The sequence below is a fragment of the Chenopodium quinoa genome, unplaced genomic scaffold (assembly GCF_001683475.1).
Source record: "Chenopodium quinoa cultivar QQ74 unplaced genomic scaffold, ASM168347v1, whole genome shotgun sequence".
Classification (NCBI taxonomy): domain Eukaryota; kingdom Viridiplantae; phylum Streptophyta; class Magnoliopsida; order Caryophyllales; family Amaranthaceae; genus Chenopodium; species Chenopodium quinoa.
The window spans coordinates 66,149-91,145 of NW_018745523.1; the positions used below are offsets into that span (position 1 = coordinate 66,149).

At 33.4% G+C, this 24,997-nt stretch overlaps 3 protein-coding genes and 1 long non-coding RNA gene across 4 annotated transcripts; all 4 read right to left on the minus strand.

The window, feature by feature from the left end:
- Positions 1 to 1,089: 1,089 nt before the first annotated feature.
- On the minus strand, positions 1,090 to 3,557 carry LOC110715571 (probable protein phosphatase 2C 12). Its single transcript, XM_021894155.1, has 5 exons — positions 3,210 to 3,557; positions 2,406 to 2,729; positions 2,205 to 2,319; positions 1,887 to 2,110; positions 1,090 to 1,795 (listed from the first exon to the last, which is right to left on the minus strand). Exons 1-5 carry the CDS (start codon positions 3,366 to 3,368, stop codon positions 1,592 to 1,594), a joined length of 1,026 nt encoding a protein of 341 aa, XP_021749847.1. The 5' UTR covers positions 3,369 to 3,557; the 3' UTR covers positions 1,090 to 1,591.
- A 1,185-nt stretch (positions 3,558 to 4,742) lies between these two features.
- LOC110715400 (probable protein phosphatase 2C 72) lies at positions 4,743 to 7,547 on the minus strand. The gene is made up of 6 exons (XM_021893985.1): positions 7,129 to 7,547; positions 6,065 to 6,397; positions 5,824 to 5,938; positions 5,463 to 5,686; positions 5,120 to 5,356; positions 4,743 to 5,019 (listed from the first exon to the last, which is right to left on the minus strand). Exons 1-5 carry the CDS (start codon positions 7,297 to 7,299, stop codon positions 5,132 to 5,134), a joined length of 1,068 nt encoding a protein of 355 aa, XP_021749677.1. The 5' UTR covers positions 7,300 to 7,547; the 3' UTR covers positions 4,743 to 5,019; positions 5,120 to 5,131.
- Positions 7,548 to 8,406: 859 nt separating this feature from the next.
- LOC110715401 lies at positions 8,407 to 10,394 on the minus strand. Its single transcript, XM_021893986.1, has 3 exons — positions 10,057 to 10,394; positions 9,502 to 9,660; positions 8,407 to 8,994 (listed from the first exon to the last, which is right to left on the minus strand). The coding sequence occupies exons 1-3, from the start codon at positions 10,327 to 10,329 to the stop codon at positions 8,638 to 8,640; spliced, it is 789 nt and encodes a 262-aa protein (XP_021749678.1). The 5' UTR covers positions 10,330 to 10,394; the 3' UTR covers positions 8,407 to 8,637.
- Positions 10,395 to 20,032: 9,638 nt separating this feature from the next.
- LOC110715409 lies at positions 20,033 to 22,475 on the minus strand. Its single transcript, XR_002510307.1, has 3 exons — positions 21,673 to 22,475; positions 21,145 to 21,303; positions 20,033 to 20,531 (listed from the first exon to the last, which is right to left on the minus strand). It is a non-coding gene; the product is annotated as an uncharacterized LOC110715409 (long non-coding RNA).
- Between the last annotated feature and the right edge of the window lie 2,522 nt (positions 22,476 to 24,997).

The following is a 24,997-nucleotide window of genomic DNA, read 5'->3' on the forward strand; positions in this document are numbered from 1 at the left end:
TACCAATCATGTTAAGCATAATGGTAATGTTGTGGCTCATTTTGCAGCAAGATTATCCCCCCCCCCCCCCTAGTGGTTCGGAATTTGTATTTCTTGACTCTTTCCTCCAAGGCATCACTATCTTGACGTAGCTTGATTTGGTTTAATATATTTCGGCTTTATTTGTGTTCCAAAAAAAAAAAAAAACACAAGTGCACAATATACTATGAAGGGGAGTAGAACTAGTTGAATAAATAAAGGTTGCAAATACTCTTAAATCATAACTGCATGATTACTAAACTTATTTTTAACAAAATAACAACCCATATAATTGTCTCATATTCTTTTGTTTGAAGGTAAAATGTCTGTCATTTGTCATCAATTTTATCCACTTGGTCGCTTTGTGGCACACATGAATAAGTTGAGTCACAAGTTGCATATATGTATACACAACCGGGAGAGCCACTAAAAGTGCTTATTAAAACTTTCCTCCTAAACACATTAAATATTAATACTTCGTATATAAATGTGTTAAAGAAGTATACAAAATACTCCGTATTACGGAGTATATATTTATAATGGTTTTTTAAGCTATCATGTACGTAAAGCAAGAAAATTAATTGACTCGAACATAAAAGGAAGCTGAATAAAAGCATCAATAAGAAAGCAAATTTAATATTCTAACAGCATTATGAATAACAATTACAGGACAAAATAACAGATGCTGCTTACAAAAAAAAAAAAAATAAATAAATAAAATAAAATAAAATAAACTAAAATTGAAAGAATTCCTAAACAAGTTAAATTTGTTCTCTCCCAATTTCTTCCTTCAGTAAATGAAAGAAACTAAACAAGGTTAACTTGCTCTGAAAGGAGGCTTTATATAACCTTTTGCCACGGCATAACGGCCTCTAAATTCACGGCATACACGTCCAATGCGTCAAGCTTGTATAGTTTTATGCAATATCCTGCAGACCTGTAAGCTCATGCTTCAGAGCACGGATCCTCGAGTCCAACAGATTGAACCCATGACTCCGTTATCATGCTTACATTGAGCCATATGTAATAACCAACACAACATACATAACCCAAGTTTAAACTAGTATAATATCGAAAATGACACTAAACTTAATCACATTTGTAAGGTCTCCCAAGATGAAATGCAAAAAAAAAAGGGCAGCAATTAAGCATTGGTGTCATCCGACATGTACATTTATACTTGTTCACAAGACCTCACAATGCACATTAACAGTCCATTTTGATAGAGGAGATTAGAGGCTTCAAGAAGCAGATAATTCAAAGCCTCAAATCCCTCTATAAAAAATAGACTAAATGTCTCTCATTCCAAGCAATATCCTTCCATTCCAAGCCACAATCTTCAAAGCTTGCTTGTTCAGCCATGACAGTCAAGCGAAAAACCAATCCTTTGAGTCCGATCCCTCCATTTCGAGCCCAAATCACCTTATCTGCTAGTCAGTAGGGTTACTGATCTCCACACATTTAATGTCAGTAGCCTAAAGTATTAAGGTTTATTCACCTTAAGTGAAGTGGCCGGTTAGGCGGCTATTAACCTTTGTTATGATGATAGTTTAAATGAATTGAACCTCATCTTTCAAGAGGTAGGTGAGCTTGTACCAGATCTATTCTTTTTCTGTAGAAAGTAGCAAACAGCAGTGCAATCGTCTCGCTTGTCGTGTGGAATCTTCTTCTTCCATGCAGCAACAGCCGCATCTACAACTGCTTTTGCTGCCATCTTTTCATCATCTACGCTGCATACAGCTGATGTCACTTCATCAATGCCAAGGACATCCCATACCTGTAATTCAAACAGGTTTCATTTCATATCAGTCTCGTCTTTTACATCACATTACTCGAATGTAAGAAAATTAAAAGGACTCAGAGCTTACTCCATCAGTAGCAAGTACAATAAAAAGGTCATCTGAAGTTATGTGGTGATGAGTGAATACAGGAGTACAGATTATGCCATAATGCTTCATAACTAAGTCTCCAAATGAGCGAGACATAGCCATCCCCGGACTTTGAGCATGAGGCATCCACGCTCGCTGTAGACTTGGTTCATCCCTCAATGCAAACACCCTACCTTTAAACCTTCTTATTCTATTGGCTTCCTCTACATAACAATTTCAATGAAAACATAACTACATTGATAAACAAGTAAAAGGCCTAAAAAGAACCCGAAAATGAAAACATATTTGCTTATGTACCAGTATTGCCAGGCTTTAAATCAGTGGTTAATTGAACAGCTGTTACTCCATTTTCGCCTCTAGTCCCTAGGATAGCCCTCGAATCCCCAAGGTTAGCAACAAGAAGATCATCGCCCTGCTCAAAATTCTTCTATTGTCAAAATCCATGTTAAACAACATATAATCAAGTTTACATAAATGTTATGTCTTTTTGTAACAGACCTGTTTCAGGGCTACTACAGCAGTACTTCCACTGAAAGAATAATCGAATTTTTTCACTGACTTAAGCACTTCATCCATTGCATCAAAGGCATTGATACACGCCTCCTTCCATTTAAGGAGTTCAATGTTTGGTGATGAATCACTGCTGTTAGTTGATGATTGAGTTTCTAAATTATTCGCATTAGCCTCTGACGACAACACTGCATTCTTTTGATCAAGTAGTAGCAATGGCAACCGGTATTTGATAGCCTTGCTCGCATGATGACCAGTTTTCCCATGACCATCAAATACTCCACAAAATACACCATCTCTTGATCCATAACCCTTTAAAAACAAATGAAGACAGATAATCATGGTATAATCATACAAATACTTATCTTTTCGATAATTCGCCTTCTAATTATACAAATGCTCTATCAATATATCATTTTTACCCTGTTCTGTAATATTATATCAGCCATACTCAATTGGGGATCATCCTGAATTAATTCTACCAAATTCGAACTAATTATTAGAGACTTAACAGTTGTTTCATCTCAAACTAAAATGCATCATACTATCATAGTAATCTCATCCAACATCTTACAAAATCTCAAAACTCATAACTTAAAAATATGCAAGATAATATAATGACATATGAAATGAAACGAGCAGTGATAAGCCAATCTCAAGACACAAGATCTGTAGAACCCATTAACACGATTCGTGCCTTAACATCAAAATCCTGGAGATTGAGCAAGAGTTCCTCCCCAAAAGAAACAACAAACATAACAAGTGACCAAAAAAAAACAGATAAGAAATTACCTGACAAAGAACAGCACTGTCTTGATTAACTCCCTTACCGCCTTGCTGCGTATGAACTGATCCATATTTGATCTGTTGATTACGTTTCATACTATTTTGATCATAAGCAACACTTCCTAGACCTTCAGGAAGTACTGGAGATGATGTAGTACCCCCCATTTTACAAAAATCTTAGGAAATTCTTAGTTTTTTTTGCATAAACTTTATGTTGTTATAAAGTCTTTGCATTATTTTATATGTTTCCCTAGAATTAAGTAAGATTATATAAGAGATCTAGAAGGTATATATTACCAAAAACTGAAAAGGGTCGGTCCAAATTCCTGTTAATTATCAGTTAATTTGGCTCATTCTTTCTAATTTAATTTTTCTGATGGACTGCAACAATTAATGGTCCCTTAATATGCAAGTTGAGGTGTAGACATGTATAATATATATGCCCTTTTATTTATTAATTAATTAATAATTCTTACATTAATTTGTATTATCCCTTTCTACTTAACTAGTATAGAAAAGGTCTCCTAACAATAAGTCAGATCTAATAAGAAGTCAGATCTCTTATCAGAATTTGGAATAATCTATTAGGGAATTAATGTTAATATCCTTGTTACAATCGAGACATCGAGTTATGTAAAGCTTAATTATTTTCTTGTAACGGGGTTCTAGCTGCCTCATAGAAATTTGGATGAACCTTGAGTACTCTCAAGTTCAACTAAACTCGACTTGTTTTTATAAGATGAAAAGAACGTATCCTTTAAAATATGGTTTCGCAAATTATGCAACAACATTGGGGTTGGATTGGGGTGGGGGGACAGTCCAATGCATAAGTAATACATACACCCATCTTGTATTATTGTTGCCAAATTAATTGGAACTTTGGAAGGATAAATCCCATATTTGTATACAATACAAATTAATAGTCCATTATTTTCAGCAAATTGGGAACTTTATCAATATTATAATTTTGTTCCCTTTTTACCTGCTTCATTTATCAAAATTGGTCAACTTCTTTTATCAAGTGGCAGATTTGTCATTCATTTTTTTAAAACACCTGGCCAACAGCTGCTGACTAGCAACAATATAATACAAAGTCTGACTAAAATAGTATTAATCAAATAATTAAACAACAGCTGCTACTTGATGAAAAGGTCGAAATTTTCATTAATTAAACAACATAATTAAGAGTAATCTTGATTATTATTATTATTATTATTATTATTATTATTATTATTATTATTATTATTATTATTATTATTATTAATAAAACAAGCAAAAAAAGACGTATAACATTTTGCTACGGGGTCATAAATCCCTCATGATTCATGACATATCCAGGCTCAAAATTGTATAGGTATGTAGCCGTTATATGCTTAAAATTCATATTACGGGGTATTTTAGGGATCTTAAAAAGACGGAATTTTCTTAATTAATTAAGAGATAATTGAGTAGAAATTCTCGAATTGAATAAATATTGTTTGATCACGCTTTCGTTGAACAGTATGTAATTACCAACTTAACCAAAAATGAAAATGAAAATGAAATAAAAAGGAATCGATTTGACTCACAAACACATACTACTATACTTTGCCACAAGACCTTTACAATATATCTACACAATGCACATTCATACTCTACTCTATTTGTTACAACTTACAGGGAAATAGATGATAGAGTCTTAAATTTTCTAAAATCTGTACACATTCAAAACGATTTATCAATTTCACACCCCAATCTTCATTCTTCAAGCTTGCTTACCACAAAAGATTGAGTGTAAAACCTCTTTTTCGAGTCCTTTGTTTCGAGTCAAGATCACCTTATACAATCAATTAACAGGGTTACTAATGTGTACATACAAAGAGTGGTCTTAAGTACAACCTGTACTGTACTTTGTGTACAATGTTTAAAATATATACCATGAATTATGATTATGGGAGCTTTGTTTCAAGAGTTGGATTTGCTGATGTCTGATGACTCTGACCCTTCTTCTGTAGGAAGTAGCAGACAACAGTGCAATCGTCACGCTTGTCAAATCGAAACTTCTTCTTCCATGCTACAACTGCAGCATCTATAACTGCTTTTGCGGCCATCTCTTCTTGCTGTACACCCCATACTATTGATGCTACTTCCTCATTGCTCAAGACATCCCATATCTGTAATTACCTCGAATATATGATATTTGATTTCCAAGCTAAGAGTGCCATGTTTAGATTTGAAATAATTTCAAGTGCAATAGCCATTAAGACTAGAAAATCTTACCCCATCACTAGCAAGCAAGATAAACAAGTCATTCGGAGTTATATGGTGACGAGTGATTATTGGAGTAGAGATTATGCCACACTTTTTCATCAAAAATTCTCCAAAGGAACGAGACATAGCCAGGCCAGGTCTGTCAATAAGAGGTAACCACGCTCGTTTGACATTCGGTTCGTTCTTCATTGCCAACACCCTGCCGTTGAACCTTCTTATTCTATCAGCTTCATCTACATGACACGTCAAAAAAGTAAATAATGCTTCATACATGTATCTACTAACTATTTTCATACAGTAAATGCAGGGAAAAAAGAAAAGAAAAAAAAAAAAAAAAAAAAGGCCTTATTTTGATCAGTTGCTAAATCACCAGGTATGCCAGGCGTTAAATCAGTGGTTAATTGAACAGCAGTAACTCCACTTTCTCCTTTGCATCCTAGAATAGCCCTTGAATCCCCAAGGTTCGCGATGAGTAGATCGTCACTCTACTCAAAATAATATGCTTTACTTCCAGAAATCATATAACAAATATATATAGTATAGTATATATTCAACTTTGAAGATTTGCATACTTTATATATTGGCTTAAAACTGGTGTAACTGTAACAAACCTGTTTCAGAGCCACTACTGCAGTACTTCCACTGAAAAAATCGCGCCTCTCTGAAAGCACCTTCTTAAGCACTTCATCATCCATTTGTTGGAAAGCTTTTATACATGCCTCCTTCCATTCAAGGAATTCCTTGCTGTTGTTTAGTGATGAACAACCCGAATTTGTTGTTTGATCACTTTCGCTGTTACTTGTTGTCTGTGGCCCTGACATTGCAATCTTTTGCTTTAGTATTAACAATGGCAAGCGGCGACTAATATCCTTGCTCACAAGATGACCTTCTATCCCATGACCATCAAATACTCCACAAAGTACACCATTTTCTGATCCATAGCCCTTCAAATAAAAAAACAAAACGGCTAAAGCCCAGGTTTATTTTGACAAACATATATCAAATGAGAATAGAAACCATTTTGATGCATGGTTTTTTGTTACGAGTCTTTAATCCTTGAATAAGACCTTCACATCATATGAAATATTCAAACTACGTACAAATTTAATTAGTGAAGTGATCATTGCAAGAACTCTGAAACCTGTTATGCTGATATATACTAGGATTTAGCCCTTCATTATTCTTTAAATATTTATCAACCTGGAACTACTGAGCCTATTATTACATAAACAATAAGCATAGTAATTTTGTTTTCCTGATATCTCTAACTCTATATATAGTCCATATAATCATTGACTGAACATCCTCAAGTCTAGTGGTAACAGCTTCCATGTTCTACAGGGACAACCTAGGACCAAACCTGGGAGGAAGCATATGTGCAAGGGGGACAGAGCTAGCTACCTACAGGGTCAGGCTAATAACTCTGCGATAGGGCAGTCCTGCTCAACCAGCATGTGCAGTTCAAAACAAAAGTGTTGGTATACCATTTTTCGATTTTATGTATCAATAATCAAATCTTAAATCAATGCTCACAAGTAAATCAAACAAAAATAAGCACCTCTATCCTGTTCCCGGACACAGCTAGAGCTAGGTAAACCCGGGAAAAACTAAGAATTTGTATAAACAAAATAAAAAAAAAAAATAATTAAAGAAATAAAAGTAACAAATTAAGTACCTGACACAGGACAGCACAATCTTGGTTAACAGCCTTGCCACCTCGTTTAGTATAAACTGACAGCCCAGATATAATCTGGTTATCATAATATATACCATTTTGATCATAGATAACATTTCCAAGACCCTCTGTATCATCTGGAATAGATGAAGTTGATAGATTGATTCCCATGTTATGAAAAAATGAAAAACTTATATTCTTACACAGATATATTTCTGAATAGATAAATAAATAAATAAAGGTCTTAAAATTTTGCAAACTTCCCCCTGGATATAATTGAAAATGTAGCAAGTTGATAAAAACAAAATAAATTACTATAAAATATACAGAACTGCCCTTTTTTGAATTAAAAGGGTGTTATTCTTATAACCACTTCTATCCAAACGCATTTATAAGTTCCAAGTTGCAATTCTTATTTGCACAATATTTATCATGTAAGTCTGTCTGAAATCCATTCGTTTTTGGTATTATACGGAATATACTTTTAGTCTCATACATAACGTGTAAAACCATTTATGATAACACTGTATTCGGGCTAATGTTTTTGTCAATGTTTTCTTTTATTTCAACTGTCAAAATTGCTCATGCTCATACTGTATTCAGATGTAGACATATATGATTGGTGTATCCTTGTTACTATACTTGATGTTGGTAATATCCAAGTTTAGATTCTTTAGGAAGTAGTCTTACTAACAATAGATATTTGTTGCATATTTAAATTGTTTGTAAAGTTGCTAAAATTCAGTCATAGAGGACTGTTTTACAATAATTGCAGTAAAATATTGAAACAGAGTCCAGCTATAACGTGTATCAGAGGATATTCTAGTTATAAATACATTATTTTTATGAGATTTTAATATACTAATTGATGATAATCCAAAGTCAGAGGAGACTGATCAATGTATCTTAATTACAATTTGGAACAAAAACCAAGGGTTGGTAAGATTTTGCAGTTCACCCTTGTAAACAGCTCTATAATCCTTATTATCTTCTGCTTTTCTGAAGAAGTTGGAAGCAGTTACTTTCCTAGGTGCCTCATATATACTGTAACCCAATCAAGACCTAAAGTGTACTCAAAAATCAAATGACCCGGGTTCAACTCAAACTGCAGTTGACCTGACCTAATCCAAATAATAATATAACCTGAGCTGAATTGAGTCAAATGATATGCTTGTCACCTCCAATTATACCTAGCAAGTTTAATTCACTCACAAGAACAACTAACCAACATCAATACATCATACTGGGTCACTGATAGAAATATACTAATGCACATCATTTGAAGTTACTAGAAATTATACTTGCTGAACTTCATCAATAAAAAACTCCAGAATTTACATAGTGCCAACTTAGAAACAGAGACAGGGATGCCTAGACAACTTAGTACATGGAAATCAAAAAAGCAGAAGCTGTCTCTTTTTAACTATGATACAATGTCTGAAGATGACAACTACAACAAATATTCAAAACATCTGCTAAATGCCCGGACTACCTAGTCAATCAACATTCTCATTGGCTGGACACAGTGATGGTATCTTCAGCCTGCGCAGCATCAGTTGCCGGCAATTTCTTAGTCAGTGACATGGGTAAATCAAGGTCATCTTGCAAGCAACGCTGCTGAGGGTGTGACAACAACAAGCACATGTGACGAAAAAGAATGCGTTGAAGGCCCTGACCACTTTCAAAGATGTAACCCTCATACTCAGTAACTTGTTCAAGAGCTTCTACAAGAGCATCATAAACTTTTTGGGGGCAATTCTCAGGTCCTGGCTTGTCATGAAGGTAAATTACATCCAGAGTGAAGAGCTTTTGGTCAATAGGCCACTGAAATTGTGGTTGCACAGATGAACGGCAATACAGCAAGATCTAAAGGCATGACAAGGGATTTATTGATGAGTTAAACAAGTTGCGGACAGAATCTAAACAAATGTTGTCCTAGAAGTCTAAAACCCTCTGAATTTCCCAAAAAGCCAGATAGATTATGCCGAAGTTTTGAGACTTTTCCAAGTTTGAAAGAAGGCAGAAACAAGATCATGAAGCAGCCAAAGCATGTAAGACCCATTTGTGAACCCCCATTGTGCAATATGCAATGGACAAAAAAGTGAAGAGGCTCGGTTCAGTAAATTACAAACATACAATTATACAAACTCTAGCAAGCAATAACAAAAGTAACCCAAAATAATCCAGAAAACCAGTCCAAATGCAACATGGGTAGTAAACAATGAGTTAATCAATCATTTAAAATCAATATTGACAAAATATTAATGATTCATGTTTATCTGCACAATCCATCAGCAAAGATTTCTGACAAGCAATCACAAGATCAAACTTTTCAAATTCAATGTTAATAATTGAACTGATTTAGTCACTAACCACTCTTAATATTCGATTTTGAGACCGAGATTTTTTGGCTTGGTGAGCAGCAACTCGAAATAACTGGGTAAGGTCTGCCTGACCTCCTGATGAGCTCACAGACAACCCCCGGAATGCAGCAATTGCAGAATCAACTTCACTTGTAAATTCCTTTCTCACCTTCAGAAACAGAAAACAACAGGTTAATTCAACTTCTGCACAATACATTAATACCCTTATGGCTGAATGAAACCCTCCAAACCCACTCCATCCCTGAGAAAAACAGAATGCAAGCAGCAAGAGGCATTACAAAAATTGGTAAAAACCTTTCTGATCACAGTACAAAATTTCAAAATTTCTTACCTGGGCAACAAAAACAACTGCATTTTAAAACCCAGAAAACAAAATTCTCAAAAACCCTCAATCAATTTCAAATAACACAATCAACAAACAACATCAAACCACCCACGGACCCACCCCATCTGGATAAAACACTAAATTACCAAACAATAGAACAATTAATCAAATTCTAGCCAAAAATTGATTGGAAAAGGAAGAAGAAGATTAGAGAAATACCCAAGAAGCAGAATTAGAGAGAGAAGCAAAGGCGAAACGATGATTGGGATTAATGGTGAGTTTGGCATGGATGAATAAGAGAATGGATTGTTTGATTGAATCAAGTCGGGTAATGGGTCGTCCATTGGGTCCAGTGTTCTTCATTTCAACCAAAGTTTCGGTGTCAACATCAATACAGAAAAGTATGTCTTCGTTGCTGTATCGATTTGCTTTCAATGTGTACGCTGCTCCGCCGCTTCCGCTGCCGCTACCCTCCACCACTTGAACTTCCATTTTTCTCTCTCTCTTCTGATTGGGGTGTTTACCAGCCTTTTTTTTTTTTTTTTTTTTTTTTTTTGAAGAATGTTTACCAGCTTTTTTTATTTTATTTTATCTTTTTTTTTTATATGTTTTTACTCCAGAAATTGTGAGCTTTAAAAAAAAAAAAACAAAAACAAAATAATTCTCTTTGGTAACATCAAATTTTTTATACTTCCTCCGTTTCATCAACAATTTCTGAAAACGGAAGTTACACGTGCAACAAAGTAAATATTTCTATTTATGGTAAATTTTTTTGTAAAAAAATGATCAATCTACCCTTACTGAATTCCAATAACCCACATTAAATGAATAAGATTATATGTTATTAACATATTAACATAAATTAATTCATTCATAATTTAGACCCTAATCCCAATCTCTCTCCTCCCTCACAACCACATCCACCACCATCATTACCAAGTTTTCTCTCACCTCCCTCTTAACCTCCGTCACCGCTACCGCCACCACCGCCACTACATTTCTCTCTCTTCACTCGCAGCCACGAGCCCTGCCCGAAATCCTCCACCCAGCCGGCCGCCCACAACCCCGAACCCCTCTGAGCACCTCAACTCCATTGCAGCCGCCCCAAAATTCCCAGAAAACCTCCGACCAGCCACCCCGAACCCAAACATTGCTTCTCTTTCTTCTTTCTTCTCTCTTCTCTGACAACCACCGCCTATTGATTCTTTTCCCTTGTTAAAGTCGCCGCCGACTCTTGTTCCCCTAGTTACAGCCAGCGATCCTCCTCGAAATTAAAACCCTAAAAATTGATTAGGGTTTGTGGTGGTGAAAAGGTGTGTAAAGACTGGTTTTGTGGTGGCTGCGAGTTGGTTGAGGTTGATTTTCGGTGGTTATGGAGGGGTTTCAGATCTTGGTTGTGGCTGCGAATTGGCTGCATTCGGGTTTCAGATTTTGGTGGTGTTGACTGGGTTACGGGTTGTGGTGTTGGTGCAAGTTGTTTGGGGTGGATTTTGGGTGGTTATGGTAGGATTTCGTATCACGGTGGTGGTGAGAGAGTGGTTACGGGATGGGTGGTGGTGGTGAGAGAGTGGTTACGGTGAGGGTGACTGGTGTTGGTGGTGTACTAGCGGTGTTCTCGTGGTGTTGGTGGCGTACTGGTGGTATTGGTGGAGTACTGGTGGTGTCGGGGAGAGGATGGCAGTTGGAAGTGGTGGCCCTTGAATAATTAATTACCCCCCTTTCTCTCTCCTATCCTTAATCACACACCCTTCACTTTGTTAATTAACCATTAACAAATTTTATCTTAGGAAACGTGCAACAAGGTTTGTTGCAGATAATACGTAACGAAGGAAGTATTTTTCTTTGGTGAATTGTAAAAAATTCTAGGGCTTTTTCAGCATATACCTCTGAGTTTTAGCTTAATTCACCACATACCACCAAAAATTTTCAAATTCACCATATACCATTCATTTTTATGAAAATGTCACAACATGTCATTATAACTAACGGACGTTAACACCATTAGTCATTAAGGCTAATGATGCCACGTGGCAACATATAATTGGTTCCCTTTTAAATTGCTCCCCCCGCTTTTAAATACTAGCTCCATTTTTCATTTCCGGCCGTTTTTAAATACTTGCTCCATTTTATTAATTTTCATATTAATTTTATTAATTTCATAGTTTCTCTTCTCCAATTATCTCAACTACTTTTGTTTTTACAATTTTTTATTCTTCCATCAATTCCACTACCTCCATATTTTATTACTTTTTCTAATTTCTCCTAAAACTCCGCGCATGGAGAAATGGAGCAAGTATTTAAAAACGGAGGAAGTATTATTTAATTTTAAAATAATTATTTAATTATTATCATAAAATAAATAAATAAATAAAATAAAAACCCAGGCACCCAGAGGGGTGGATGCCCAGCCACCACCCTGTCCCGACAACCACTGCCGGCGCAGAATCCAATCAGAACCCCGACCCCGCGTCGGCACGAAAACCAACCAAAACCCCCGCGCCAACACGAAATCCAACCAGGTGCCCCGTCGTTGCTCCTCCCCTTCCCTTGAACCACCGTGCCCGAACCCTAAAAACCCCTATCTCCCTCAAAAAACCTTCCCCTAACCACCGGCCGGCGCCCTAACCCTCCTCCCCCGCGTCGGCGAACACAATTCGCTCCTCCGGTGCCATCTCCACCCCACTAAACCACCACGTAAGCCGAAACCCTAAGCCAAAATCTAGGGTTTCGATTTTGGTGTTTTAGGGTTTCGAGGTGGTGGTTTTCGGCAAGTTGGGCGGCGGCAACGTTTGGGACAAGGTTTGGGCTGCCAGCAAAGGGATTTCGGGGTGGTGGCTGGGTTATCTGACTTTGTTCCTGGACGGTTTGTGGCTGATGCAGCTCATCGAAAGCGGGTCAAGTACGAAACCAGTTGTCGGGCAATTAGTTATGGTTTCCTTCCTTTCTCTTTCTCTACACTTGGGGAATTAGAGAAGGAGGCGGTTGCATTGCTGAAGCGGATCCAGAAGTTCTGTAAGACTCAAGACATTGGGGCACGTGTTGCTGCTCATATCTTCACTAGAATAGGATTTGTTATAGCTCGAGGAGTGGGGGCCTAGATTGTATCTCGATTTCCCACTAATTTCGTGTAGGTTGTATGACTTTGTCTTTTTTGAGATATAATGAAATCTGCTCTGCTCTGCCCTGCCCTGTCCAAAAGCTCATAAGAACAGGGCCTTATGGTGTTTTATTTTATTTTTTTAATTTTTTTAATAATTTTTCTAAAGTTAATTAATTAAATAAATAATATTAATAAGAACCAATTACAAGCTACCACGTGGCACAATTAACATTAATGACTAACTGAGTTGACGGAAAGGGCATGTGGTGATATTTTTGTGAACCTTATGGTTATATGGTGAATTTGAAAAATTTTAGTGGTATATGGTGAATTAATTTCGGTTCACTTCTACTATGGTCGTAGCAGCTGCTAACAGAAGAAACCCTCAAACCCTCTCTCATTCATCAATCATGGTCGTCGAGTATTCCTTCTTTCTCTCTCCTCTCCTTCTTCTCTCCATTGTTACAATTTTACGAATCCTAATTTTATTTGAATTTCAGTTTTTTTTATTGATTTTTTGATGTTACTAGTTCTTGATGTCGCTGTTGTTCAGAGGGAAGACGGACAGGCGCGACAGGGCGGGGGAGATCGGCGCCCGGAGCGCCGGCGTGGGTGGGGGCGGGGTAGGATCGGAGTGGCTAGCTGGTGGGGGAAGGGGGTCAATTTTTTAATAAAAAAAATATTTTTAAAATTATTTATAAGAGTAAAAGAAAAGAAAAAAATAACTATAGTTAAATATTTAGTTAAAATTTATCATTAATGTTATGTTAATTTAGTATAAAAAATTCATGATTACCAACGATAATAAGTTTTTTTGCAATTTACCGAAAAGCATAATGAAAAACATGGTGTTACCAAAGATAATTTCCAAAAAAAAAAAAAAAAACAATGGAAATTTGGAGGAAGCTCCGTTCATCTTTGTGATAAACAAAAATAGCTTTATCTAATGGAAATTTTGTAAATAAATTAATACAAACTATAAAATTCCAATCAACTTGACAATTTTGTAAATAAATCAAGTCCACGTTTAATTAAAAGTTGTTGATTTATTTACAGAAATACTACCAGATAAACGTTTTTTTATCATGAAAATAAACTTGTATTTTCTCGGAAAGTTGTACCAAATAAAAAAAAATTGTCAAAAATTTGAGGTCACAATTGACATACTTAGTATTTTGGTGCCGAAACCTATTTTATTAAGTTTTGTGGGTCACTTTGGGTTTAAAAGGTACGATTTAAGGTCAAAATGACCAAAAATTTTGAAAACACCTTGTTTTCAGTGCAGGTGTTTTCAGGGCATCATGCAAAATGAGATTTTTGAACTTCACAAAACAAGGCAATTCTTATAATTTTTTTTGTCAATTTTAACGTCAAATCGATTATTTTGGTCCAAATACCCGAAAATCTCTAAAGAGCATTTTTTGGCTCGAAAATCAAAGAATATTTTTTTAAAAACAAAGTTAGATATGTTCCGCAATTTTGTTAAATTTTTTCTCTAACCATAGGGTCTATAATGGCATTTTGGATTTTCTCTAACCATAGGGTCTAAAATGCCTTCTCTCTTTCAAACTTGGAAAATTCTCAAAACTTCGGCTTCTCTAAAAGTCTAAAGAGCATTTTTTTGGCTCGAAATCAAAGAGATAAGGCATTTTGGATTTTTCTCTAACTTGAGGAATTTTTTTCATTTTTTTTTAATCTTTGGTTTCTACTAGCTTAAGTCATGTCCAAGTCATGTTTTTTTACTAAATTTTATATTTTGGCAACTAACAAGTTGCAATGTTAATTCAACTATAATTTACATGAATAATAGTATACTATTACTTTCTTATACTTGTATCAATGTCAGTTGTCAAGAAATTGAAGCATTAGAGTACTAAAAAAAAACATAAAAAAGAATTTAAGATCAATTTTTTTACATAATTGAAATAAACTTTATTTGAAAAAATAGTATAGTAACTAGATTAGCCCCGTGCGATGCACGATATGCATAAAAAAATTCTTTGATATAAATAACTTTTATGTATTCTTATTACTTCCCTCAAAAATTTCTTTGATATAAATAAATTTTATGTATTCTTATTACTTCCCTCAAAAATTCCTTTGATATAAATAAATTTTATGTATTCTTAATACTTCCCTCATATGAGAAAAATTATAGAGACATAAGCATTAGTTGCAAATGATATTTTAATCTAATTAATTTTGAAGAAGAGGCAAATCAAATATAAAAATTTAAGCAAATACAAAATCTTAATACTTGTACTATACACAATTTAAAGCAAATAATAAATTATTTTAAACTTAATATATATACAAAGGGAAATAGAAAAGTTATATATACAAAGTATTAAATAGACAAAATAGAATAAGATGTTCCAAATTACTCATTGTTCCATAGAGTCCTTTGGAGTACTTTCTAATTTTCAATTCTATAAATAATTATATCAAGTCTAAATTCTTATCATAGTACTTCGTGACAACTCGATCTTCTATCAAATGGACTTTTGGTTCCATGTATTTTTTTTAGGATGGTTCCTTGTATCTTTGTGCTTCAACAATCACAGCATTATTTACCTGTACTACAACTTCTAGTAATATGAAGTGGTTAATCAACATAAGAAATAATATATTTTAAAAAAGTCATTGGCATAAGAATATATTTAAAAAAAGGAAGAAAAAAATCAAATAAAACCAATTGAATTTGGTCGATCAAAACTCTAACTCCCCAAACGAAAACATATGCAACCTCAATATTCATTTACAACCTCTATGATATCCAATTATACCATCCGTATATAATCATGTTTTTTTTAAAAAAAATAATAATAATATCTACACAACATTTATCCATTTTTTTTTTTTTTAAAGATAAAAGGAGAATTCAATTACCTCCTCAAATCACCTAGGAGAAAGGCTTGATGATACTTTGATACTCTTATTTATACCAAGTAACATCCCAGAATTATATGCAACAAGACAATTTTCTATTATAAAAGCAATTAATGAAAACAATAACATATGAAAATTGCATCTATGACTATTACTTAAAACAGTAGGATTTCCTTCAAATTTTTAACTAATTCTGGGATTTGAATTATCAGGTCAAAAATTGCAAAATAAAAATTCAAAATCCCCAAAAAAATTCCACCTAAATTCTAGCAAAAAAAGATACTTAACCAAAATTAGAGTTTAATATACCGATTTTTAATTAACATAAAATTATCCAAACAAACCAACATCATATTTTCCACAACAATCGATTAAAATAGATATTTATGTCAAAAAAAAAAAAAAAAAAAAAGATTAAAATAGATATATATGAATTAATTTTAAAATTCAAAAACAAAAAAGAATTAAGGAGAGGGAACCTTGAACACCAGCATGATAGACACCAAGACCAAGCCAGGTAAGTGTATCCATTAATGGGGGAAAGATATACTACGTAGTACACATTCAAGTAATTAAATTGGTTCTGAAAAAAAAAAAAAAAAAAAAATTGGTACTGCAATGGGAAAATATAAATAAAATTACATTAATTTAACATCATATTCAATCCATGTAAAAATTTAATCAAAATAGGTATCAGTATTTATAAATAAATTATGATAAATTTAAATTCCTTTAATAACTACATCAAAGCTAAATTCTTATACTCCTAAAAAAAAAAAAATTTAAAAAAAAAAGCTAAATTCTTATACTGCTTCTTCATTACTACTCCTCTATTAAATGGCCTGGGAGGTTGGGATTTTAATTCCTTGTATCTTTGAGCTTTGATAATCATGACAGTATTTACCTGCAACAAAATATTTACAACTTCTTATGACCAAACAAAGGAAAATAAAATTTCGAAGAAAATGATCCAAGATCAAGAAGCCCGCTTAGAAGCTCCGTGGATCAAGAACCAATTGCCCTTATCTTGGAAACACTTGGGTTTTATCCATTTTCAAAGAGGGCCGAAATTCTATGTTGCATTTCATGGGTGGATTGAAGATTGGAAGCAATTGGGCATACATCACACTTTGGCCCATTTCACTACTATTTTTGGGCGTGTGTTGCTTGGTCCGTTTATTTAGTATTATTAGCTTAAGTTTGTTGTTTTCTTTGCTGAAAAATAATGCCAAGAGTTGCTCTTTGGCTGGTTGTAATAGGAAGAGTTTAACTCTTCATCTTTAGGCTTAATTATGCATTTAAAGCTAGCTTGTATTAAAGGGGAAAACCGTGGCTTTTGGCTCTCCATCTTTTGGACGGTTTTCCTTGCCTTTTGGTGTGCTTATTTGCTGCTCCTTTCCTCTATAAAAGGGAGAGCAAACCAGAAATAAAATCAGTTTTGGAGATATACCTAAAAACCGTGAGGTTTACTTAGCATTCTTCTTTGTGTTTGTCCAAAGTTTGAGTGTTGTTCCTTGTTGCTTTGAGTTAGTTCTTGAGTGACAAGATTAGGGAGAGATTGAGTGTGTCTTGTCTCTAGCCTAAGAACCCAAAACTTTGAGTGTGTTCTTGAGTTTTGGTTAATTTCACAATTTTAAGTTGTTTCAAAGTGAGTTGTGTTTCATTCGACTCTAAATACCATAACAACTTGTTGGAAGGGTGTTTTAGACTTACATCAGAAAAATTATAAAGCATACCTCAACAACTCTAGCAATTGATGATGCCTACATTCTTGTATTCATAAATGAACCGAACAACCTACAAAATATATACTATAGTATAAATTAGAAAAACTAAAAAAATAAAAAATTAAAAAAAAAAAACCTGAAGCTATGATTCCAGTTATATAAAAGTATCACAAAATTTCAATGCATGATCTGTGCACCATGCACCTGGTTAAATAAAAAAAAGACGGAAAGAACATTTAGTTGTTTGAAAAAGAACATGCATTATTAAAGAACATAAAGACATTACAAAAAGAACGTGATAAAAACTTTATTAAAATTTTATGAAAAATTACACATTAACGGAAAAAATATTTACCAAAGATATCATTTCCCCAAAAATTGTTTTTTCTCTCTCCAAAAATTAACTTTCTATAATAATTTTAGTTTTCTCTCTCTAAAATATTTTCAACTAAGAAAAAACCAAGATTTCATTTTTAAATTAAATTTCAAAATTCAAAATAACATATGTTAAAATAACATAAAATATAATGTAAGGAACATATAATTTATACCTGAATAACACACTGATCAAACTCAAAGAACATACGATAATAAAAAAATAATGATATATGATAATTCAAAAAAGAATTTGTACGTCACTCTTTACCTTAAAGAATATACGAGCCAAATTCAAAGAACATACTTTGTATTATTGAAACCCAAATATGTTTTAAAAATGTTTTGAAAATGGAAAATGCCCATTAAAGATAATAATTTAAAACTGAAAGCAGTTTAAAGGGAATAATTCCCTATAATTTCGCCCAGAATTTTTTATTTTTTTTATTTTCCACTAATTTTTTTTATATTTTCCCTAATTTAATGCTAATTAGTTATGCCACATCACCATACAATTTTCAATGATTGTCTCCTTTTGAATTTTAATTATATAGCATATAATTTTTATTTTCATATAGGCAGCATTATAACCCTCAGAGAATCGTGTTGAAGAAGAATTTCACTATATATATTGTTTATGCCAAATTTCACCTAAGGGCGACCGCTGGGACATTCGACGGCTAGAGAAGAAACTATAGAAAATGAATAAACTTAAGGTTTAAAGCAAATAAAGAACAAGGTATTTTGGTGACGCAGAAAACCCAAACGTGGGAAAAACTGCGGGTGGGTACAAGAACACCGTTTATAATGGTGATTATGAATATTAAACCCTAGCTAAAGGGCCGTTGAAAGCTCGCAACAACTTCCCTAAAATGTAAGAAAGTCGTTACTCGACTAAGTCTTGGACTTATCTTCTCATTGTGGACTTATCTGGACGGAGTTTAAATTGCTATCATGATATTCTTTACTTAGCAACAATTATAATGACATCGTGGAACCTTATCACTTCCCTATCTTTCACTAAATCGGTTACAGGGTCGTCCGTCTGTTGGGCGTCAAGACATGCCTTAATTTTGACCATAACATATTTATACATAAAAGTCCAGTTGAGATTCCATTCATACAACTATACAAGTAATTATGAAGTAGTTAAAAGAGAACAAATTAATTGAATGCCATGAATCATTAGGACAGGAAAAAGCACTAACTGGCAGACTGCAAATATTGCAGGAAAAGTTGTATGTGCAATACCTGTAAGTATCAAATCTTCTTCAGCATGAAAGAACTAATGTGTTGATTGATAACTTACACTGTAACTTTCTTTGTGATTTGGACACTCCATACTTTTGCTGAAGTATTATTAACAATGGCAAGCGGCATCTGATATCCTTGCTCACTGGATGACCTTCTATCCCATGAGTCCATGACCATCAAATACTCCACAAATTTTCTGATCCATAGCCCTTCAAATAGAAAGACAAAACAGCCAAGGTTCACGCCTATAAGGGAGATTCTACAACAGCATTCAAGTATTGTAAAGTACTATTGTTTATTTTGACAAACAAATATCGAACGAGAATAGAAACCATTTATATTCGATATTTTTTGTTACAAGTCTTTAATCTTCAAACGAAACCTCTCTATCATATGAAATATTCAAACTACAGATTTAATTAGTGAAGTGATCATCTTGCAAGAACTCTAAAATACCCTTTTCTTTTTTTACCCTGTATACTGATACATACTAGGATTTAGCCCTAAATTATTCTTTGAAAAGAGTAGGAGAATATATTTATCAACCCAGAGTCATAAACAATAAGCATAGTTAATTTGTTTTCCCGATATCTCTAACTCTATATGTAGTCTATATAATCATTGACTGAACACCCTCGAGTCTAGTGGTACCAGCATCCATCTTCCACGGGGACAACCTAGGACAAAACCTAGGAGGAAGCATACAGGCAAGGGGGACAGACCTAGCTTATTTAACGTATAGTTTAATTCACTCTCCAGAACAAACCAACATCAATACATCATACAGGGTCACTGATAGAAATATACAAATGCACAACATTTGAAGTTACTAAAAACTACTTTTGCTGAACTTTATCAATAAAAAGCTCCAGAATTTACAAAGAGAGTCAGGGATGTTTGGGCAACTTAGTACATGGAAATCAGAAAAGCAGCAGCTGTCTCTTTTTAACTATGATACAATGTCTGAAGATAACAACTATAACAAATATTCAAAACATCTGCTGAATGCCCGGACTACCAAGCCAATCAACATTCTCATTGGCTAGACACAGTGACGGTATCTTCAGCCTGAGCAGCATCAGTTGCCGGCAATTTCTTAGTCAGTGACAAGGGTAAATCAAGGTCATCTTGCAAGCAATGCTGCTGATGGTGCGATAACAGCAAGCACATGTGACGGAAAAGAATGCATTGAAGGCCCTGACCACTTTCAAAGATGTAGCCCTTATACTCAGTAACTTATTCAAGGGCTTCCACAAGATTATCATACACTTTTTGGGGGCAATTTTCAGGTCCCGGCTTGTCATGAAGGTAAACTACATCAGAGTGAGGAGCTTTCGGTTGGCAGGCCACTGAAATTGTGGTTGCAGAGATGAACGGCAATACAGCAAGATCAAAAAGAATGCCACAGCAAGATCAAAAAGAATGCCAAGGGATGTAAAGACAGAGTCAGACAAGTTGCTGACAGAGTCTAAACAAATGATGTGCTAGACGTCTAAAACCCTCTAAGTTTCCAGAAAGCCAAATAGATTATGTCAAAGTTTTTAGACTTTTCCAAGTTTGAAAGAGAGAAGGCAGAAACAAGATCATGAATAAGCCAAAGCATATAAGACCCATCTGTGATCCCCATTGTGCAATATGGAATCGAAAGAAAGTGAACATGATCTCCGAGAGAAGAGGCACAGTTCAGTAAATTATAAACATATAAATATACCAACTCCAGGAAGCAACAACACAAGTACCCAAAATAATCCAGAAAAATAGGCCAAATGCAACATGAATACTCAACAATGAGTTAATCAATCATTCAAAATCAAAAGTGACAATTTAGGTGGAGGTCTAAGTGTATAACAATTATGATTCACGTTAATCTGCACAATAAATCAGCAAAGATGTCTGGCAAGCAATCACAAGATCAAACTTTTCAAATTCAATGATTAATAATTGAACTCACTACTCACTTACCACTCTTAATATTCGATTTTGAGACCGGGATTTTTTCGCTTGGTGCGCAGCAACTCAAAATAACTGAGTAAGGTCTGCCTGACCTCCTGATGAGCTCACAGACAACCCCCGAAAAGCAGTGATTGCATAATCAACTTCACTTGTAAACTCCTTTCTCACCTTCAGAAACAGAAAACAACAGGTTAAATTTGACTTCTGGACAATACATTAACACCCTTATAGCTGAATGAAACTCCAAACCCACTCCATAAATAAGACAAACAGAATGTAAAAATTGGTAAAAACATTTCTGATCAGCATACAAAATTTCAAAATTTCTTACTGGGCAACAAAAACAACTGCATCTTAAAACCCAGAAAACAAAATTCTCGAAAACCCTCAATCAATTTCAAAAAAACATAATCAATAAACGACATCAAACCGCCAACCCCATCTGGGTAAAACACTAAATTACCAAACAATTGAACAATTAATCAAATTCTAATCAAAAATTGATTTTAAAAAAGAAGTACAAGATTAGAAAATTACCCAAGAAGCAGATTTAGAGAGAAAAGCAAAGGCGAAACAATGAATGGGATGGTTTGATAGAATCAAGTCGACTACTGGGTCTTCCATTAGGTCCAGTGTTCTTCATTTCAACCATAGTTTCGGTGTCAACATCAATACAGAAAAGTATGTATTGGAATTCAAGTCTTGTGCTACATCTCCAGTTTGAACAAATGTAGCAAAAGACTTCAATTCCTATAACTTGAATTCCAATAGTATGTCTTCGTTGCTGTATCGACTTGCTTTCAATGTGTAAGCTACTACGCCGCTTCCGGTGCCGGTGCACTCCACTACTTGAACTTCCATTTTCATCTCTCTCCTATGGTTGGGTGTTTACCAGTTTTAATTTTTACTCCAGAAATTGTGAGCTTTCTAATACGAATTACTACCAACAATGGAAATTTGCACTTAAAAACAAGGGAATTTTGAAATGGATACCAGTTACCCGGTTTTTTAAGTGCAATGGATACGAATTACACATCATAACCTTTGTTGGTTCGTAAAGGTTACGATGTGTAATTTTCTTAGAGACGAGACACTTTAAAAAAGTCAATAGTAAAGAGTTCTTACATAAAAAAGACTTTTTTTTTTTTTTTTAATACAACAATTTGACTGGACATGGATGTTATTATCAATGAAAATTGCATAGTACATCAGGGCCTATTACTGGTGTTAAATAATGCATTTTTAACATTTCATTTGAAAGCTGTTTGTTAATTTAAAAAAAAAAATATAAAAACAAAAAAAAACAATCTTTTCCACAATTCATGGGATTCAATATGATATTCTCCATTTTTACATAACTTCCAAAATTAAATTTCACCATATTTCAATTTTGAATTAAGAGAGAGAACAAAATTTATAGAGAATTTTGTAGAGAGAAAAATATTGAGCAAATTATGAAGACATTGTAATTGATGGATTGGATAAGGTAATTTAATTTTATTTGTTATGATTTTAATTTCAGAATTTTGCTTGTTAGGTTGATTATATTTCGTTATTATTTTGCACGATAATTATTGTAAAATATCATTGTGTTTTTTTTTTTTCAATTTTGGTATTTATGATTTTGAGATCCATATGACAAACGTTGAAAATGATGTTCTTTATATTTTGTCAAATGTTGAAGATGATGTTCTTTATATTTTGTCAAAGGTTGAAGATGATGTTCTTTATAAGTTGTACTTATGTTCGTTATTATAATTATTGAACAATCATATAAATGTTCTTTATTTTTATCCCTTATGTTCTTTGCTTCGATGTTCTTTGATTTATCCCATATGTTCTTTGAATTATTATAATATTAATTTTAAATAATATATCATTTATTAATTCTATATATCTTTTAATATTAATTACCACTAACTATGTATATTTTTTTTTAAATTAGGATCATGAAGGTTGATAACGATATTCTTTTGAGATCTCCTCTATTGATGATTGTTTTTTAGATCTAAAGAACATCTGTAATATTATTAAAGAACATGATAATATTATGTAATGAACATAACTTATATATATACCTACCACGATCCAAAGACAAAATTCAATGAACATTTCACAATAAGCAATAATGAACATTATGTGACAATAAATGTACATAAAATTCAAAGAACATTTCACAATAAGCAATGAACATTATGTGACGATAAAAGTACATTGCAATTACAATCAAAGAACATGGACATTTAAAAAAATCTATCAATAAATCTAATAAAAATCATTATACGATGTCATTATGGTCATAAGGAAAAAGATATAGTTTTAAGAAATAATTGTGCATTACAAACAACTATAAAGTACATCATGTTTTCTAATAAAGAATATTATTAAATCACATATAAATATATATATATATATATATATATATATATATATATATAACCAAAAATGAATATTATAACTATATATATAATTGGTGAAAAATACGAACGAAATAAAAAAAAAATTTGAAAACTGAAATTTTGAAAATGAAATTTTAAATTATAAATTATGAAATCTAAAAACGAAACCTTAAGTTATTTTTGGGTGAAATAATTTTAGAGAAAAAAAATAATTATGAGAAATTGTATTTTTGGAGAGAAAGCAAAACTGATTTTAGAAAATGATAATTTTTGAAAGAGAGAAAGCAAAACTGATTTTAGAAAATGATAATTTTTGAAAAGATTTTATCAGTTAATGTGAGCCATGGGTAGATCTTTTCCCATAATTAAAGATTTGGGTTGAGAATATCTCGCGTTCTTTTTATCTTAAATTGATGATTTTTAGAATATGCATGTTCATTATTTACTAACATCATGTTCTTTCCGCTTTTTAAGCTTGTTTGGTGCCCGCGTTTTATGAAGAAACAAATGTCGTTCACCCGGGTGTACAGACCAAGTATTACATAATCGAGGCTACTAAACGAGGTCCTTGTTTTACCAAACAACACCTACAGTTTGTAAAAAACTAAAGCGTACATGTGCTAAAGCACATGATATTTTATTCGCAAAATAAACAATACAAAGTGAAATGTGGTACTTATTGTCTTGGAAACATAGTGGAATTGATAGCTATTGATAGTTTTTACTTACTCCCTCTGTTTTTTTAAATGCATTAGTTTCATTTTTGCACTTTCCACATGCTATGTTTAACTTAAATTTTTTGCTATTATAAAATAATTAAATGTTGTTATATAAATATCATTATATTCGTCTCAATGTCTAATTTCATATTTTAATTTTGTTACAACTTTTACCAATAGACAATTAAAAATATTAATGGTCAAATTACATCTCGACAAATATGTCAATCAAGCTGATGCATTTAAAAAAAACAGAGGAAATATTTTTTAAAAAAAATCAAATGCATATGATTTAAACATTTGGGGATTTAGAGGATTGTGGTGAAGTTTTTTTCTTCGCATAATGCTTATGAGTTATGACAATATAAATTATAACTAGACTTAGCAAACGGGTCGTTCATGTAAGGTATGGGTCAAGTAATTTCGGGTTGGGTCAATTTCGGATCATTACGGGTTGGGTCAATTTCGGGTCATTAAAGAGAATCGAGTCAAGTTTGGGTCGGGTCAATTCAGGTTCGGGTCGACAGATAATCGGGTCGGGTCGGATATCGAGTCACACTTCAAGTTGAGTTTGGGTTGGATCGTTTTGGGTCAAGTCAATTATCAGGTTCAATTGTCGAGTCAAATTTGGGTCAGATCATGTTAGGGTCATTCCGTTTTGGATCGATACTTTAGGTCAAGCTCAAATCGATAAATTTTTTTAATATTATTATCATTCTTTATAGTGTGCTTTTTTACATTAAA